Here is a 15519-nt window from a genome sequence, read left to right as displayed (position 1 = left end):
CTCTATCTATTAACATTGTATGAGAGATTGGTTGTGTCTATGAAGCAATAAGCAGGAGCAATAGAAGAGGCAATCTTAGGATTTCCCAAAGACATTTACAAATGTTCTCCAATTGAGATGATTCTTTTTGGAGATTCTGTGTCTCATTTTTGTATGGCTTGCATGTAGAAACACTAAGGTTTGGGATTCTACACATCTACATTTTGGTGATGTAGAAAGTTCTATTTCGGTTGTAGTGCTAATGATACTGGTTAGTATTGTGAAGGAGTTGTATATAGACATATTATGGCTAGAGGTGATAACTGGCTATCTTTAGTAGGTTGCTCAAAGACTTGGTGAAGTGTTGAAAACATGTCATTCGACAATGATAGATCTAACTAGATTGTTAGTGAGAAGCTGGAAAAGAAAATATTCCATGCTTGAAAGCTCAAAATGAAAAAATTTCTTATGGGTAAAGGTTATCGGGATAGACATCATAAAACGCCACCAACATTACCACAAGAAGGTGCAATTGTTGCGTTTAAAGATTGGAATCGGGGAGCTTGGAAGGTCATGTACTAGCTTTTTGTGATTGTGTAGGACACTATGATTGGGAACTTACAAGATTCTCACACTCTTAAGGAGTCTTGAAACACCTTACTACCATTGGATGTGACCAAAACAAAATCAAGGAAAGTGCACTTGAAGATTGATCTTGATATATCAATGTTTATTCATTGAAGATAAAGAACATATTTGAGTCCCTCATCAGTTGGTGTTAGACTTGATGATGATGATGATAATATGGAAGTATGTCTATGAGGTTTGATTCTAGAATACAAACAATTTATGTTTGGATCTTTTGAGAGAACATTCCCACTGCTATCAGGTCACCGTCATGGACGTCTTTAGCATAGCTATTTGGAACTAACAAATGTCAATACTCAAAGAAGTGACTTGAATGGGGCACAAAGAATATTCAAGGTTTTCAACCTCAACAAGTAAACCTAGCAAGCAAACAAATCAACTCAATAAGCAAACCACCACTCTCTGATCTAAAATTTTTCATATGTCCTACCTCACAACTCTAGGTCATCACACCCCATTTTGATGACTAAAAGGACTAGGATTGTCATGAAACTTTAAGGGAAGATATATTAGAACTCTATTAGGTCTAATGACTTGGTGATCAAATCATAGATCCAAATTTTTCACCCATAGCATCCTTTATTCATGCTAAATGAGATGGTGCAAAGATCACTAAAAGATATGCTCCAATGTGGATCACGATTCATGTAGATTTGACTAAAATAGTTTGCCCTAGTGCCTATATTTGTCCTAGACACACTGGTGAAGTTTGGTCAAATTTGGATCTCTTTTGCCTAAATTATGCTCATTTTTCAATTTATGGTCAATCTTATGTTACTTTCTAGGCACCAAAAAACTAATCCATTCTAGCTAAGATTAGGATAACTATGAGGTGCATCCGCGATCTTTCCCTTATTCCTCCACATCTTCTACATCTTACACCTTCTTATCAAGATATTTTTGTTGCATCACCCGAATCACTTACAACATGTGCTACCAAGCTTGGATCAACTTTGCCTCACCTCCCCTAGCTCCTCCTACACAGCCTGAAACACCAACCTACTCATGGTTTGCATTGCCATTGTCCTCAAGTGAGTTTTCCTTCTCCACAAAAAGCTTACCATAGAACTCAACCTGCATGGTGAAGAAGGACCAGCTATCGTCACAGGCCATGCACGCTATTGTTAATGATCAGAGAGATTGAAATAATCTCCTTCAACCTATTGAGCAACAATGTTTTATGCCACATTAAAACATTGGAAAATATGTATTTTGGCTTAATGAAAGATCACCGCTAGAGATTTTGGGTATGGAGGTAGTGGTGGAGGCTACTAGAATCTCTTTTGATGTGGATATCATTCAATTCTAATACTAGAGCAACAAACTCCATATTAGGTAAAATGGGAAAAGTCCCATACCTAACTTGGACTAATCATGAAGAGGAATAATGCATTAAAATTCATCTAAATAGAGGTCAATGTGTTAAAGAAATGATGCACACAATGGGTGTGGAGACATTATGTCCATTAGTTTCTCTTACGGATAGGATCTATACAATACTTCCCTATTGTGAATTTTTAAATACTTTGTAATATCATACTTTGTATGATATTACTAAATAGGAATCATTTTCCTTTTATTATATATATATATATATATATATATATATATATATTGAATGGATTGAATAATTGAGTCTTTAGGCACTCAATTGAGATTTTTCCTAGCTTGTAGCAATCATGTGGGCACAATAATATAGTTTACGAATGGCCATGGGACCATTCTCACTATCCTTTTGTTATATCAGGAGACTCTACAAGCTATTTTACAACACTAAATTTTATGCATTGGACCACAAGGATGAGTAGGAACATTATGAGGACTATAATATATAATCTTGAGGACCTAGAAGTTTTTGTTTCTTACATTTGACAATGGTTTGAATAGAATAAGTTACTTGCTACAATAGTCATGAACCACCCTCTCCATCTTTTTCTTTTACAAAGAGATTCTATAGTAATTTTCATTACAATGTATTGAATAGAATAAGCTACTCGCTACAACAGTCATGACCCACCTTCTCCATCTTTTCCTTTTACAAAGAGATTCTATATCAATTTTCACTACAATGGGTTGAATAGAATAAGTTGCTTGTGACAAAAGTCTCATGAACCACCTCTTGATCTTTTTCTTTTACATAGAGATTCTATATTAATTTTCACTACAAGAAAATTTTTACTTTGTCTAGCATGAATGAATAGAATATGATTTATTTAATTATTGAAGTGACTAGATACCATAGCCTTAAGTCACTCAAATACAAATAATCCCTAGAATTCCACAATCATGTGAATATAACTTATGTACCAACTAAGTTGTTCATAGAACCATTCTATCAATTACTTTGTTCTGCTAGGAGGCTCCATGTGTTGTTTTAGCATAATAGATAAATATGTTGGCTCCACAAATAGCTAGGACATATATAGTTATGACTCTCTTTAGCGTTAACTATATCACTATTGCACAAGGAGATGTAGTGTGGTCAACTTTTTGTATTGTCCAGGGATCATTTGAGCAAGATTATAAAGCACAATTTTTCTAAAGAGTGTCTTCATATCTTCCTTGAAGATGTGGCAATGTTAGGTGGATTCACTGAAAATTACACATTCAAAGAGCAAAATGGAATTCAATCCATGCATTGATTTTCTAGTCAGGTCACAATCTTTGTCCACATCACAAATCTGTGGATTGCAGGTAATGTCCAAAAAGACTATCATTTCCATATATCTGATGATAAAATCTAGGATACTCTTTTTTTCCAACATTGATTTATGCTCCCCTACCGATGGTTGAAAGAGCTAGGCATATTGATAATGCAGCCTCATAGTTCAAAACAAAGAGGCCTTTCTATTTCATTGTGTTGCAACTTGCCCTTCCTTCGTGTACAAAGTTGGGCAAAATTGACAAGCTCTTAAGTGTTTTGAACAAATGGTTCATGAGATCATTCTTGTAAATGAGATAGTGTATGCTTGTATCCTTAGGCCTTGTGTTGGGATTTGGTCCATGGAATGGGGAATCATATCTATGATGAGAAATCTAGGAAAAATTACCTTGATGCTCTCTGACGACAAGAGTAGGCATCCTAGAGAAGATTTTGTCTTGTAGGGTTGTCCCTTATGATGCTTTAATAACAAAGTGTACTTATATTGGGCAAGGCCAACAATCTCTTGACTATTTTGAATAGATACACCATGAGACCATCCTCTAATTGAGATGATGTATGCTTGTATCCTTAGAGCCAATCAATATATCCACAATGATATTTCTAGACAAGGTTATTTGTTGTGCTGTGGTGGTGTGCTCAACAAGACAGCTAATACACGGTTGCATTTTCATGTAAATTTTCCTTATGCTATGTTTGATGGTGGATATGTATGCTAAATTTGGTACTCAAAACTGATTACAAATGGTGCTTTTTTTGAAGTTATGTTTCAGTCTAATAAGAGAGTTCTTAATCTTACATTTCCTCAAGCATAGACATGCATGCATGTCGCATTTAATTGTTTGGTAATTAAGGAATGCACAATCCAATGTAGACTTTTATCATGCCACAATGATATTTCAAGATATTTTTAGTGTAATGCAAGCATTAAAAATCTTGAAAATAAAGTTTCAATTGCAAGATCTTGAAAGAGGAAGATCGCAATATAAAATCCCCGCTCCAAACCCCTACTCTAATCACTCCTCTTGATTTTTATCATTTTCTCTTTTCTAAGCTAGACCATATGTGTTCCACACTTGGTTGTTAATCATGTTTCTCCCTCTCCAATTAATAGAAAGCTCACTCTTTAAGCAGGGTAGTCCCTATCCTCGAGCAAGGGTTTTCAAGTGATTAAGAAGTCAAGCAAGCACATATAATGAAAAATACTATTCAATAGATCATATTATTTATGTTGGAATTAGGGTTGCACAGAAACGCACACACCTTAGAGAAGACGAAGAAAGCTCAAGGCACACAATAGAGAGTGTGTTACTTAGTATGAAATGGAAAGATAGATAGCCCTAGAGTGATGGGCGTATATACAATGCACGGGGGGAAAAACCTCCCAAATAGGGAAAAAATCGGTCCTGGTGTGTTCACACACATCACTACCATATGTATATGGTAACAAATCCCCCCTGGAGTGATGCGGTGAATGAGAGTTGGCACATTAGTAAAGGGAAGTGCCATGCCCTGAGGACATGATCAGTCCACAAAGGGGAGTAAGACCAAAGATTTGCGAACAACTTCAAGCTTCTCATGAGACAATGCCTTTGTGAAAAGATCTGCAAGGTTGTCCTGTGTTGGCACATAAGCCAAACTGATCTCTTCTGCTGAGAGCCTCTCCCTGACATAGTGGTAATGCACCTCAATGTGCTTTGTGCGAGCATGAAAAACTGGGTTTCTCGCAACTCCCAATGCGCTCTGACGGTCAGTGTAGATAGTGTTGGCAGTGTCTTGTCCAACACCCAAATCAACCATAAGGCATCTAAGCCATACACACTCAACTGTAGTTGTGAAGAATGCCCTGTACTCAGCCTCACAACTAGAAGTGGCCACAGTAGGTTGCTTCTTGCTCAACCATGATATACATGAACTGCCAAGCATGAAACAAAAGCCACTTGTGGACACTCGTGTGTCAAAACAACCAGCCCAATCCGAGTCCGAAAAAGTATGTAAGTCTGGCGGCAATGATCCCCCCTTGGGATAAAACAAGCCAAGATGTAAAGTGCCACTAAGGTAGCGAAAAATCCTCTTGACATCCTGCCAATGCTTAGACCCTGGGCTATGCATAAATCTGCTGAATTGTGAGACTGCAAACTGAATATCCGGCCTCGTGTTGCATACATAAATGAGGCAGCCAACAACAGTTCCAAGGGATTAGTTGGCTAAGCATGGGCGACCAAGTGTGAATGGGGCGAGCTCATATAAAAGTCAACTAAACCTAAAATTCAGTCATTCTCTCATTTGTGCAATTAAAGAGTGCTCTTGCTCCATCTCCATATTCTTCTTTTTCATCTCCTTGTGTATGTGTGTATGCCTGAGAGAGAGAGAGAGAGAGAGAGAGAGAGAGAGAGAGAGAGAGAGAGAGAGAGAGAGAGCATTGCGGCTACACAACGGCGGCGAGGCGGTTGAGCGTGGCATAGCGGCGTCTCCATCTTCTTCGCGGCGAGGTTCCTCCACGACAGGAAGCGTACAGCAGTGAGTGACACACCAACGCCATCTTTGAGCTTACTAGTTTAGGCTTGTTGTGTGCTTGGAGCCATTTGTGGCTCGCACACAGTGTATCGGCAAGATCCTTGCATTGACACGTGCGACATACGCGCACAGCTACCTATGGAAGCCTCTAAGATTTGGGAGAAGGAGTTGACAAACAAAGTAACATTAAGACTATAGTTCAAAGAAATGGCTGAAGTTTTGTTCGAAGCTCGGATCAAGTACAACTAGCCACTTGTAGAGGGTTGCATCAAGACCATACTTCAGAGAAATGGTTGAAGTTTTATTCAAAGATCAAATCAAGTCCAACCAGCCACTTGTAGAAGGTTAGATTCACAATGCATCAATTTGTCATAAGTTAGTGAGAGCCAGACTCACCACGAGAAGGAGAACTCTGTATGATGTTGAACATGCCTTAGTCAGACACTCCTTTAAATTGTACAATGTATAGTCGGTCAGAGCCTATTGCTGGTATCTCTTTAAATAGGACCCATTACTTCATTTTGTGGGTTATTGATTGCAGAGTCTAGTTCATTACTCATTGTAATAATTGAGCATTTTCTCTAAGCGTCATTGAGCTCTCTTGTAGCTTTATCTGGTGATAGTTGTACCTTTTCTAGTATATGAATACATATCAATTTTCGGTCTATTTTCTTCGTATTTCTATTTCTATCTTTGTCTAGTTTGTGTGTTATCTAAAGTCTTAACCTCATTTCACATCTAATGTGATCTAATTAACTCCAAGTCTGTAACCTAGAATAGCTATCAAAAGTGACCGGTTCATCACACTACTGTATGAACAAGAACCTGAAGTGTATTTGATGTGATATAAGTCTTGATGTTAATGGCTAATGTAGAACATTTTTGGAAAGAGGTGCATCAACAATCATTGTCTTGTGAGAGAGTGAAAGATATGTCGATAGTTTTTGAGGAAGGGTATCTAAGTGATTGCTACTAGTTGTTACCTGATGAAGAACTCATATTTGCAAACGTTCTATCATAGTAGGATAGTTAGTCTGATTTGTGAGGGTATTGTGATCCAAACAATGGACATTTCAATGGTCCAAACGTAAAGTCACAATAGACTAAGTGTCTAAGAGAATGCTTTCTTCCTGATTGTGCACGTTCCTTATTATTAGAGTGAATCAACACTTAGTATCTGATTGTGGTGGTGAATGAAAGATGAGTTGAAGTTATAGAGTCATGTAATAGAAAAGACTAGCATGGGTGCTAATGAATAATCAAATAGAGATATACTAGTTATGAGATACGTAGTTGCAAGAGACCATTGGCTAGACTTTTGGACTTGGGGAGCATATAGAGCATTGCCGTTGAATAAAAAACTCTTTAATTGTTTGGAGAGTACTATTGAAGCAAGCCTATGAAGAAGATATCTTGTTGTACTAGAAGATGTATGAGGCAAAAGACTCATGTAGAGAACACAAGGCATGCATTAATGCGGCTCCAAAGCAGATATCGATCGATACCTTATAAATCGATATAGAAATATTATATAAGTAGAAATCAATACAACTGACCTTCATACAAACTACAAGGCTAATCCCAAGCAGTGCAAAGCAGAGAAAAAAAATGTTTTGATTTTTTGAAAAAAAACTACTAATTTGGTGTCTTGAAATATCAAGAGTAGTAATTACATGTTTGGTATTAAATCTATATATATTGTTGAAAATAGAAAAGAGTTAGAGTTTTTTCTATTTTTAATATACATAAAATAGTGAGAAATTATGATGAAAATTTGATCATGTGTGCAGTGTTTAGAATGAGCCAACTTAAATTAGCGTTTAAAATGAGCCTACATAAATAAAAAATAAAAAAGAGCTCAAGAAAAAAGGGCTTGAGCTCTTTCTATTTTTAATATATGTAGGATCGTTTTAGACACTACACAATAATAGAGTTTAAATATACGAAACTAACCTACTAAGTGTCTTTATGATACAACAATTATAAGTAATTTATAGTACAATATAGAGTTAACTTTTAAATAATGGTATTTTTTGCTCTTACTCGTAAATAGGCCTAGAATTATTTGATTGTTTAGAGCATAAAATTTGTTTAAAAAATGTTTTCTAACTAAAAATATTATATCGATTGATAAGCGTATTGATATACGCAAAAATAATTTGAAAATTCAATACAAGAACGCGTAAATATTTTTAAAACGTTTTAAGCTATTTAAAACGTTTTATGCAACGCAACTAAAGAATAGGTGTAAAAAGTGAAGACTTACGCACAAAAAAAAAAAAAGAGTAGTCCCTTGGGTATTCACCCTTGTCTATATATGACATGGGATCTAACTCAAGGGAACTACGATTGGCGCCTTATCGGCGGGGCGAGGTGGGCTTTGGGCCCTTGGATCGACCAAGGGGGGGGGGGGGGGGGGGGGGGGGGGTAGTAGAATTAATAGTACTGCGGTTACACACATTTCAAGCAAGCACGACAGGCGGGCTGGATAGGTAGTGCGTGTGTGGAGGGGGAGGTGGCGAGGTCGAGTCGCGACGCTGCAGGTGGGGACCTAAATTTTTTTATTATATGCAGAGATGGGATCAACGGTGGATTGAATATCCATCGTAGATCCCTCGACTTTACCCCATGACGTTTATAGACGAGGATATTCACCAAAGACCGAAAACTATGCCCAAAACTTTATTTTTACAATTACTTGTAGGGATTACAAGTTTTAAAACTCACCATGTGAAATTCCTCTAAGCAGCCAGAGAAAGAGAAAATTAGAATGTGGCTATCTCGTCGGCAAGAAGCCAAATCCCCTACTTATGCCTAGCCTAATTTACGAATTATGCTGTGTCTTCTATTCGAACAACTCCATTCCACATACAGACGTCTCCAACAGAAGAAGGAGATGGAGCAGAAGAGTTGCGACAACGGCAACACCCCGTCTAGTAGGTGGACCTGGGGTCGCGTGAGGAAAACGGTGCAGCAGGTGCACACAAGCAACGCCATTGCCGGCGGAGTGGCGGGCGCCCTCAGCAAAACATGCACTGCACCTCTGTCCCGCCTCACCATCCTCTTGCAGGTGCACGGCATGCAGCCGCATCTCAAGGCTGGCGCTGGCCCCCCGACCCTTCGCCGCGAGGTGTACCGCATCGCCAGCGAGGAGGGCCTTGCCGCTTTCTGGAAGGGCAACGCAGTCACCATCCTGCACCGCATTCCCTACTCCACAACCAGCTTCTACGCCTACCAGCATTACAAGGAAGCTCTCACTGCAGCAGCAGCAACCTATGTAAACTATGGCGCAGACCCTGGTACCGCCGGCGAGATGGGCATCAACTTCTTTGCTGGCGCAGGAGCTGGGATGACGGCCTCCTCGCTGGCCTACCCCTTGGACCTTGTGCGCACGCGCCTCTCCGCGCAGACACACGTGCGCTACTACCGAGGCATAGGCCACGCGCTGCACACCATCGCCCGGGACGAAGGCCTCCGCGGGTTCTACAAGGGCCTGGGCCCGAGCTTACTCACCGTGGCCCCAGCGGCGGCAATCAACTTCGCCGTCTATGGCTCGCTCAAGTCGGCATGGACAAACTACAATATGAGTAGTACTGCGCAGCATCAGACTACCGCTACTGCCAGTACTGTGCCATGGTCCAGCCTGGTCTTCGGGAGCATCGCCGGGACCGTCTCCTCCACGGCCACCTTCCCGCTGGACCTGTTGAGGCGCAGGAAGCAGCTGGAGGGCGCCCCCGGCCGCCCCGTTACTAGCACCTCGCACCTGGGCCTGTGGGCCACGTTCAGGGAGATCGCCCGGACCGAAGGCTACCGAGGTCTCTTCCGAGGCATCGGCCCGGACTATCTCAAGGTCGTGCCCACCACCGGCATCATGTTCACAACCTTCGAGTTCGTCCGGGCCCGCCTGCAGCACAGAAGCAGCAAGCAAGCTTAACTCTACTCTGAAGTCGGCCCGCTCTAGATCTCTCCCTCCGCTTGTACTTTCCTCATGGATATGAACCTAGGGGTATTGGTGATCACCATCAACAGGGCTTTAATGAAGATCTCTTAAATTATTGTTGTTCTTTTAAGTGGTGATCCCTTAGGTAGATCAATTGTTCTCCTTTGAAAATGCGACTACTCTTGCTTGGTGGGCGCATCCATAGAGCCTGTGAGAGAGAGAGAGAGAGAGAGAGAGAGAGAGTTACGTGTTGTCACAATTGGAGAGAGCAAGGAGTCTTGGCTCTTGATAACAGAACCTGATTGGTGGGATAAAGGGTTGTCCTCATTCTATAAACAGTTATCAGAACGTTGGGCTACAATATATAAGATGTATTGCCAAAAGAAGAACACACATCAACCACCTAGGAATAAAGTAAACATGTACAAAGTGCACTGAGTACTCCAATGCATAAGTTGAACTATGAGAAAACAAGTGTGTATCTTTTGATATATAAATATAATGATCGAGATTGAGCATGTCGTACTTAAAAAAAAAATAAGGAAGCATTGTCAAACTCAAAAAATACAGAAAGCATTAACAGATTATAAAAATTAAATTGCACTACCAACCTGGTGATTTTGTATGGGTGTCATCCAATTCTCCAAGACGGAGGACAATGTTTGTGTCAAACTACATAAAACCAATGTAAATAGTTATAACATTTCTTCTTGCAATGAAGCGCCGGTCAGAGAGTGAAAATGCCAAGTATATAGTGCACGCCATGCAGAAGTGCCATACAAAAGTATGGTGAAGAGTTGGCACTGTGGTCTCTCCAAAAATCATAATAAACGGAAGCCCTATCCTGCCCATTAGAATTTATGTGTTGGACCAAGAAAATACATAGGCATGGGGAATCGGACACAGATAATAGACCTTGCACTGTCATCGAGTTGGAGTTGTCAGTAGGTAAGTAATGCATCCATGGTTGAGCCTGTTGCAAGTAGGAGTGGGACTCAAGGTTGTTATTACTATTGAAATATCCATAAAGCTTGCTTTTGACTTCATGTGATTGGTGTCGTTTTGAAGAGCTATCATCTCAATTCCTCCTACTCTAGTCTTTGCATCTATCAACATCATCACTACGAGCATATCCTTTGTATGTATCCGTGCAATCATCATGCTCTCTGTGAATTCTTCAATCATTATCCCTATGGCTACAATCCCTTCTATATTCATCTTCTTTGGCATGGTCTCTTCATCTTCCTTAACCTGTCTCACGTTGATCTTTGTCACGGTCTCGATAATAACTAAAGCAATCTCCATCATTATCTCTTCCCTGAATTTTGTCATGGTGTCAATTGTCACATTCACTTTTGCTATCATGTCTGTCATCAACATTACTTCCATGATGTTGTCTACCATGATCTCCATCATCGTATCAATCATGTCTATTACAATCTCCACCATGATCTCTTTTGCAACTTTTGCTCGACTATCGTATTCACTCATGCTATCATGTCTTCCATCACCACTGCTTCTGTGTAATTCTTCCTCTTCAATCAACTTAGCCTTATGCTCATGCTCCATATGAAGATCTTTGATTATTCATCTATGATCAAGGACATCAAAAAGCGTTGAATGTCAAAAAAACTCAATGGTCTACAGAGGAATCACCACACCAGTATGCAGCAGATAGCCTGTGAGATGGTGATAAGAGGGTGTGTGTGGACTGATGAGCCATGAGTAGATGTGAACATTGATGGAGGTGGGTGGCGATGAGGGCATGGTCATTAAGGGTAGTCATGGGCTAAAAGAGCAGAGATAGATCCAATTATAAGGAGCCCGCTACATTGCCGGTGATGAGATCATGGTTGCTTTGCTTTTTTAACATCGATGTGGATCACTACCTGACAATATATTATATCAAAAGTATAAAAAGCAGAATGTAATGGAAATGGCGTATAAACATTGAGAATAGAAAAATTAAGAGAACTGTAATGAGCATTTTTATGAGACTACTTTGAGAAGATAGAGGGTGAACTTAATTAGCGGTAGCAACATAACCATTATGCTTAATTAACTTGACATGAACAATACTTTGTAAGAGAGAGAATTAAAGAACTTAACAATAGCTGAGGACCCGGTTTATGTGGAGCCAGTCCCCCCTCCAAAAGGCTTTTGTATTATAATTTCTCCCATAAAGAGAGGCTTGATACAATACAAGCTTTGTGTTCCTTAAGACCTTGATGACGCAATGACGATAGAGAGCTTCATGCACCACAATTATGCCCGTAACTTAGCTAATTGAAAGCATTGACTTGTCCCCAGCCTCAATTCCAAGACCTCAAACACCTTCGAAGGTGGACAGAGCTAGCAGGGAATGAGGATAGGGAAGAGGAAGAAGAAACATTCTTACGAGAAAGAAATAGTTCCTCACTTATCATCACTCTTATTGCATAGCATAGCATAATAGCATAATAATGATGATGAAGAAGATGGCATTAAGCTTAAGCATTGAAGCATGGTTCTTGGTTGAATTTGCATTCCATAGGCAAGAGTGTTGGTGTAGGCTCTCAACTTCTCAACAAGCTTGGAGAAAGAGATGTTCTTTCACTTAGAACCACGCAATGAGGGTGTGTGTGAGTGTGTGTGAGAGAGTACATCTTGCAAGCAAGCCCCCTAGTTGCTTGGGTCGACCTCTCATTCTAGCTCATGCCTTGTGCTCATTCGCTCTCTCAAGCCTAGGTAAATTCAAGCAATAGAGGCAGCCTTTGAACAAGTTTCCTCCTTTCCCCTTTGAGAGAGAGGGATTGATAAATGCCTAAACAACTAATTTAATTAGCTAAATCCTCATTGGACCTCTCTAAGGGTCAACCAATAGGCTCTAGGCACACATTGGGGGCAACCTAGCTAGGTGCTTGACATGTGTCCCTTTTGCCTCTTTGAGCAAGGGGTGCCCTTCAGGACAAGGAGGAGACATTCAACCCCACCCCCTACTCTCATGGCTCGCCCCCTCATTTGTAGGCATGAGTTTTGACCCAAGCACCTTGGCCCCCTACATGCTTAAGCACCTCAAGCTGCTTAGTCATCAAGCATGGGACTAGTAAGTGCATGGCCTCTCTCTCTCTCTCTCTCTCTCTCTCTCTCTCTCTCTCTCTCTCTCTCTCTCTCTCTCTCTCTCTCTCAAGCACCTCAAGAATAGGCCTAGATTAACCTAAGGTCTAAGGACCTTTAACACTAACCTTTGGAGGTCTTTAATGAAGCTAACCCTAAGGTCTTCAAGCTTCAAGCTAGCATTTCTCTTTGACATACCATCACCCATTTGGACCCATTGACTTTGGTCCCGTGCTAAGATAGATCCATAAGCACATGTATATACTCTTACTCTTGTTCCCATTTATTCTCCCACATTAAATGATCACTTCAATATGAGAAAAACATTTGGGTTAGTTAGATATTAGATTTTATGACAACATCGTTCATTTTTGGTTGGGGGCAATGGCTTATATAGTGCTAAGAGGTTGCTTCTCCTTACCATCTCTGCAAAGTAGAAGAATGAGGGAGGGTTAGTAAGGTGGAAAGGGTCCATGAAGGATGCCAAGATTCCCATTGATTTTGTGTGGACATGGAACCTCGTGTTTATAGTATTGGTTGAGGTAATAATCTAATAAGCTCAATGAGAGAGCTGCAATTGATGAACCAATGGATTTTGGCAAAGACAAATGATGGAAAACATGAATTCCAGGGACTACTGTATTTGTTGGGTTTGTATCCCAACGCTCACCTAGCCTTGTGGTGCTAGGTTTTCCCACTTGTACCTCATCCTCCTCTTCACTCTCATCTATTGAGTGCACTTGTTGTTGGTTCCGTGCCCTCTACATGAATCACTCACCTATACTTTTTACACGAGTAGAAGAATTTATTCACTTGAGCATGTCGATACTTGCTTCCAGCTCTTTGTAGAGCTTTGAAACTTCATTGACTAGCCGATATATTGATACTACCTTTGGCACATGCATAGGATAAAAGTTGCACACCACCTTCAAGCCCAGGGGGTACACCTTGGTGATTTGTAAGTGTATCACACGTGTACTCGTTTAGAAGGGTATATTTTAATTCTAAAGAGGGGTCATTTTATTCAAATCTAGAAAAAGTGTAGAGGGGAGTTTTATCACCCTCTGATCGTGTTAGACTTACACCACTCCGCTGCTTCACATAGGTTAGGGTACTTGTATGGATATTATGTCTTCGAGCTGGCCACCCATAGTCTAGGTTGTACGTGGTCCCTGATCGCCCGAGCTTGGGGCTGGCTCCCACCTTGTCTGGGCACCCTCATTATATATTTCATTTATTTCTTGTTGGGTCATGAGGGATTGTATCTAGCATTGCCCTACCTCCCTATTTATGGGGCCAAGGGGGTACCTACATCCACACTATATGGTTGTTGTATTGGGTCTTTTGGTCCTGGTATTCATGGGGGGACTGATTGCCCCCTCTTCCCCTATACCTTGCATTTGTGTTCTTGTCTCTCTCTCTCTCTCTCTCTCTCTCTCTCTCTCTCTCTCTCTCTCTCTCTCTCTCTCTCTCTCTCTCTCTCTCTCTCTCTCTCTCTCTCTCTCTCTCTCTCTCTCTCACGCTTCCGCACACATGCACTCTCACATGGTATCAAAGCTTCAGACTCTCCATATGACCAATGCTTCTTCCGCATTAGGCTTTCCTCCCAAGAAGAATCATCCAGTGTTTTTGTTGATCTGCCAACATTTCTGCATCAGCCAAGCCAGTAATGGAGTTTGGAGATTTTCATCGTGGAGGATGAAGTGCGCGTACGAGAGCGTGTGTGAGTGTGTGCAACAATGGAGAAGAGAGGAGACCTTGTGTTTGTAGGGGCTAAAAACTCACTCACTACATGTGAGCCCCCTTATTCTATTATGTACATAATGAATAAGTATAGTGGGCGGGCACCTGGCCTAATCGGCCACATGGGGCTTTACCCCAACAACCTCCCACGTAAAGTCCAATGTGGCTGTGAGAGAGAAAAGAAAATCGTACAAAACTTGTACAAGGCCATCAAAAGTATGACCTCAGCCAATGCCCACTAGCTCAATGAATCTGTGTACATCCAGCTCTAATCGTAGAGAAAGTATAAAGCGATCACATCATACTCCTCACCAAAGCTGCGCACATCCTGCAGGTATCTCACCATACACTGCAAAGTGCCCCTATGCTCAAGTCCAACGTCACTCACAACACAACTGTTTTCTCCCACTGCAAATGCAAATGCAGTCTTGGGTCTCGAGATGAGTATCTCGTACATGAGACTCCCGAATGCTGATGTAATCCTAGCAATATCTGCCAATCTGACCATCTCTGTCAAATATGGCTCAGAACTCCACTCATGGAAATTACCCTGACACCCAAACTCCGATCCCCGGAATCCATCCTTGTGTCCATCGCATGTCACATGCGCACCAAGAGCATCTATCTATCCTGAACCTATGTGGCAAGAGTGATGCCTAGTGTTACCATATACATGTGGTAGTGATGTGTGTGAACACACTAGGACCGCCGGGGCATTTTTTCCCTCTTTAGGAGGTTTTTTCCCCCGTGCATTGTATATACGCCCATCACTCTAGGGCTATCTATCTTTCCATTGCACACTAAGTAACACACTCTCTATTGTGTGCCTTGAGCTTCCTTCATCTTCTCCAAGCTGTGTGTGTTTCTCTGCAACCCTAATTCCAACAATTGGTATCAGAGCAGGTTGCGTCCTCCCGGGCTTAGTCGACAGCTG

The 15519-nt window shown here is 41.0% G+C and overlaps 1 protein-coding gene across 1 annotated transcript; it reads left to right on the top strand.

Annotated features, from left to right (window-relative positions):
* The first annotated feature begins 8780 nt into the window (after positions 1-8780).
* LOC147437657 (uncharacterized) lies at positions 8781-9740 on the top strand. Its single transcript, XM_086485979.1, has one exon. It carries the CDS (start codon positions 8886-8888, stop codon positions 9738-9740), a length of 855 nt encoding a protein of 284 aa, XP_086342105.1. The 5' UTR covers positions 8781-8885.
* Positions 9741-15519: the final 5779 nt, after the last annotated feature.

The sequence above is a fragment of the Adiantum capillus-veneris genome, chromosome 17 (genome assembly GCF_014529385.1).
Source record: "Adiantum capillus-veneris isolate H3 chromosome 17, ASM1452938v2, whole genome shotgun sequence".
NCBI classification, from domain to species: Eukaryota; Viridiplantae; Streptophyta; class Polypodiopsida; order Polypodiales; family Pteridaceae; genus Adiantum; species Adiantum capillus-veneris.
This window is presented reverse-complemented; position numbering and strand designations above follow the sequence as displayed.

What these genes read in the sequence shown, in the direction of transcription:
- LOC147437657 (XM_086485979.1), top strand. Translation starts at nt 8,886, where the DNA reads ATGCAGCCGCATCTCAAGGCTGGCGCTGGCCCCCCGACCCTTCGCCGC.